Below are 4,632 nucleotides of genomic sequence, written 5' to 3' on the forward strand. Positions count from 1 at the left end.
GGTATTGTTAATGAGCAGCATTACTCAATGCCAGAGTGACTCGCTGAGCAAATTCAAATTGTACTCTTGCGAGAACTCTGGATTTCCAGGGTACGACAACCCATGGCCTTACATTAATTGTTACAAGCTCTTCTCAGAAAAAAAGTAAAGTTTGAAAATGTGAGCTATGAACCCTAACCCTTTTAACCATCACAGGCCAATGCAACATGGAAATATAAAGCTCAATATCCAATCCAAACCTACTGTAGCCCCACAGTGTCCTGCACTGGCCATCTCTGGTCTTACAGCGGCCTCCATAACACCGACCCTGAGGAGGAGAATGGACAAAAAGATACAAATGTTTTATCAAATGTAACTAATTAAATGTATTCAATTAATTACTTAAATTAATAGCATGACTTCACCTGTCCAGCATCACACATGTAGCCATCTAGTTTGTGGACGTTATGAGGACACTGCAAGAGAGAGAACATTCTCCGTCAGTTCACCATCATGGTGGGTTTCAGATGTTTGGATTCTGTAAGGATCTTGATAATTGTAAATGCGTGTCTTTTACCTGGCTGGAGTCTCCCATGCAGTTCTCAGGGATGTCACAGTCGTTAACAGCGTCACGGCAAGTCACCCCTCTCAGCTCGTACTGTCACAAAAAAACATAGAAGATGACGGAAGGAAAAAGAGAAAGACGTAGGGGATGGAACAGAGTAAGCAAGAGCATGTAGAAAAAGTGACAAACTATCCAGTTAAAGTGATTTATTAAAGCAGCTCACCTTGCAGTCCCTGCAGCAGAGCCCGTTGCTGCACATGGCATTGTGGGTAAGGGTGCACTTCTTACAGCAGTTGGCTCCACTCCGTGCACACTCCTATGAGTGAGAGATGTTTAGAGTACATCTGTAGATCATGAGTGTCAGGGTGTTTTGAACACAACTGAACACACTTACAATCCAACATACTACAAAGACAGGGGTTGTGGGACAAACGTGGTCCCCAGTAGAGTTCACAGTTTAGCGGTTTGGTAAATAAATTCCTTTAAGAATTACTACAAAAGCCTGCTAACAGTATAACAAACTACCAGGCTTAAGGCTAAAAGGGTGATTTAATTAATGGGTTAAAATCAGTCCTTAAACTTTTTGTGTATAAGACAAACAATAATAAAGTAGTTAATTAAAATGTGCTCACCACTAGTGATCCACAGTCACATTCCTCTCCCAGCTCCACATATCCATTCCCACACTCGGGTGGGTCTAACAACTACGGGGGGGATGGGATATATGCAAGGTAGAGTCAAGCAATGCACATCACCAGAACAAACAATGAAAATACATTCAAACCAATTTAAAATATATATATATATATATATATATATATATATATATATATATGCACAGAAAATATATGTATGTGGTGTTCTGGAGATGAGGACGATTTGCTATGTATTGTGGATTTGGAAAAACTTGTTGGTGTGTTTTCAAAACTGAAAATGTTAAACCAATGTAAAACTGGTTTGTAGGGTAAGCAGAGTTGCTTTATTTGTTGCTAATGGAACAAACAAAAATAATGTCAGAGTTAAGGGAGCAATTAAAGAAGATAGCAGACACCTCAGTAGCCCCCCCCCTCCCCCCCCCACAGAGCCCCCTGATGATGACTGACCATCCCTCACCTTGCTGGCTTGTTGAAGAGACAGCTCCTCCCTCCTGCTGGAGGAAGCGCAGGTACTCGTCTATACTGCAGCGAGAGAACTTCCGGGCAGGTAGTAACTAAGTGATACAAAAACAAGAATAAAATCACTCACTGTTATATCTTTTGGACGCATTTGAAATATTGTTTAAAACCTTCCAAAAAAATTAGATAATCTGTCAATTTAAATGTTGTTAATATCTTCCAATAAAGATGGAGCTGGATCTTGGAGTCTTTTACAAGCTACATGTACACCTATGCTTTACTGAGACATATTTCAAACCAAAAATGACTGGCAGTATATGTCCATCTTTGTTTACACAGAATTCTATTTCTTTCAATTTTGAGATTTCTTTCTTAATGTACTATTACGTTATTGTAACTTAAAAGGTGCATACCCTGTGTCCCCCATTATACAGCCCAGCCATGGGTCTGGACACCTGCAGTCTCCTACACACACACACCACACACACACCACACACACACACACACACACACACCACACACACCCACACCCACACACACACACACACACACACACCCACACACACACACACACACACACACACACACACACACACACAACACACACACCACACACCAACACACACACACACACACACACACACACACACACACACACACACACACACACACACACACACACACACACAACACACACACAACACACACACACACCACACACACACACACACACACACCACACACTTCTGCAGTCAAGACTGCCAGAACTAAAACATTTTTTAGCAACTCTATAACCACTTGAGGGCGCTATTAGTACAGCAGAGGTGTTTTCTTTACTCAGAGATTTATTTAATACAAGCAGCAGGTTCTCAGTGGCAAAATCAAAAGAGTGCTGTCTAACAGGTTTATGTTACTGGTTTGGTCAAGGTGTTTGCAAAAGACAAATTGTAGATATAACAGGACAATACAATTTAGAAGTGTATCTTACTTTGCTGAAATAACCAAATATTGCCAGAATTAAAATAAATAAATAAAAGTATGCATGTGTTATTTTGGTATTTTAACGCCGTTGTGTGTCTGAATTATGTCAAGAGAGATTGTCCTCCCATGAATGCTTGTGTAAGATCTCCACCGATGTCTTCATTGTGCGTTAGTCTCACCTGCAGCCAGTCGCTCTTTGTTCCTCAGCATGCCAATGTTCTGGCCAAGACTCTGGCTCAATGTGATGGCCATAGGGCCCACACTGCCAAACTGAAGACAAACGTAACAATCAAGTTCATGACAATGACTAGAAGGAAAAGAGACTAAACCAGCCTGAGACTCATGAAAACGATTTATTACTTATTTATTACTTAAGTCCATTGGACAAACACCATGATTTGTAGCCAGTCTCTGTAATCTATTCAGCGTAAGGGACACGAGTCTCACCTCATTGATGCCTCCACCCCTAGTGATTGAGCAGATGCCCCCGATGTAGGCCGCCTCACTGCGGCTGCTCATGAACGTCCTCCCGCTGTAGTAAAGACAGGGAGCCCTTTACTATAGTACTAGTAATAATAATAAGCACAGAAAGAGGAGAAGAAGACAAAGAAGAAGAAGGAAGAGATGGAGGAAGAAGAGCAGGAGGAGGAGAAAGAGAATATGGAGTTGGTGGAGGGGGGAGAAGGAAAAGGAGGAGGAGATCGAAGAAGACAGAGGAGAAGAAGAGGGAGACGAAAGAGGATGTAGAATCAGGAGATTGAACTCACGAGAAGAGGTGAACGGCGTCACAGCGTTCCTTGATGCTCTCCTTCCTGTACTTCATGAAGTCGCGCAGGGTGAGCAAGGCGTCATCGCCCACAGAGACCCTGTTTTCAGAAGACCAGGTTTCCATGGCCACCAGGACGATGCGAGTGTTGAGCTGCTCCTTGTAGATCTGGAAACATCAAATGGGGAAAAACATTCAGAAAAGTCATCTTTTGTCTCTTGTTTTCCTTGTCTTGAGATTACAATAGAAACAAGAGACAGAACAATGAATAAATATGAAAAGAAAATCTGGACGTGAAAGTGAATATTACAGTGTTTAGAAATCTGTTCTTGGATGATAACAGCACTCCGAAGGACCTCAACAGCCCAAAAAATAAATACAAATTTAGGGACCAAATTGTTATTTTAGTTGCTATTTAAGTGTTAAAATTACATAATATTCCAGATCTAGGCCCATTTCTACATAGGAAAAGGGTTAGAATAACTAAAAAAAAAAGTTTTAAGGGATTACGTGAGAGTTAAATATTCAGGTAATGGAGACAGAATCTGTCAATTTTAGACACTGAGTGGGAGAAGGCACGCAGCAGTCGGTTGCCATGAAAACCGGCAACACTGCATTTTTCAGAGAAGAGTTTCCCCTGTAGATGCTACAGCAGAGGACACCATGAATCTTCTGCACTTCATTTGTCTTTTTTTTGACAAGAGAATCATGTCCGAGCAGCTGTTACACAGCTTTATTTACTTATATGTACATTCATAGTAAACAGCTCAGTGTTTTTAGGTTAAGCCTCAACTCGTTACTGTACTGTATTACAGCACAGATCTTCCATCTTCTTAAACGCGTAGGCTGAGACACTGGAAATATCTATTTATAAAAGCTATCCTGGGTAAATCTCTCTCCAACTAGCGCCACCCAACCACCCTCCACACACGACACACACACACCACACACACCCACACCCACACCAAACCAGTCCAGCACATACACAATTTGAAAAAAGCAAATAACCAATACAATAGGTGAAGGAGGAGATCTCAAAACTGGTTTTTTTCAAAAAATTCCAAATGGCGGAAAGATTTTCTAGGCGGACCTTAATGATCCTTGAGGCTTTTTTGTAGAGCACATTAGGCTGCGCCTGTGTGAGAAATTTCAAGTCCATTGGACTTATGGTGTGAGGGGCGTGGCCTTTCAAAGTTTAAGTTTTGAAGCCTTAATTACAGCGCCAC

General features: G+C 41.5%; 1 protein-coding gene across 1 annotated transcript in view; it reads right to left on the bottom strand.

Moving 5' to 3' along the window:
- The window catches only part of adam11 (ADAM metallopeptidase domain 11), a 29,309-nt gene that overhangs the window by 5,163 nt on the left and 19,514 nt on the right, over window positions 1-4,632 (bottom strand). Inside the window, 11 exon segments of the mRNA XM_032503079.1 lie at window positions 244-307; window positions 405-455; window positions 557-637; window positions 768-860; window positions 1,177-1,248; window positions 1,648-1,682; window positions 1,685-1,754; window positions 2,069-2,124; window positions 2,820-2,910; window positions 3,088-3,172; window positions 3,408-3,574. Coding sequence (XP_032358970.1) covers window positions 244-307; window positions 405-455; window positions 557-637; window positions 768-860; window positions 1,177-1,248; window positions 1,648-1,682; window positions 1,685-1,754; window positions 2,069-2,124; window positions 2,820-2,910; window positions 3,088-3,172; window positions 3,408-3,574 — 865 coding nt within the window.

Source organism: Etheostoma spectabile, chromosome 21, assembly GCF_008692095.1.
Source record: "Etheostoma spectabile isolate EspeVRDwgs_2016 chromosome 21, UIUC_Espe_1.0, whole genome shotgun sequence".
Classification (NCBI taxonomy): Eukaryota; Metazoa; Chordata; class Actinopteri; order Perciformes; family Percidae; genus Etheostoma; species Etheostoma spectabile.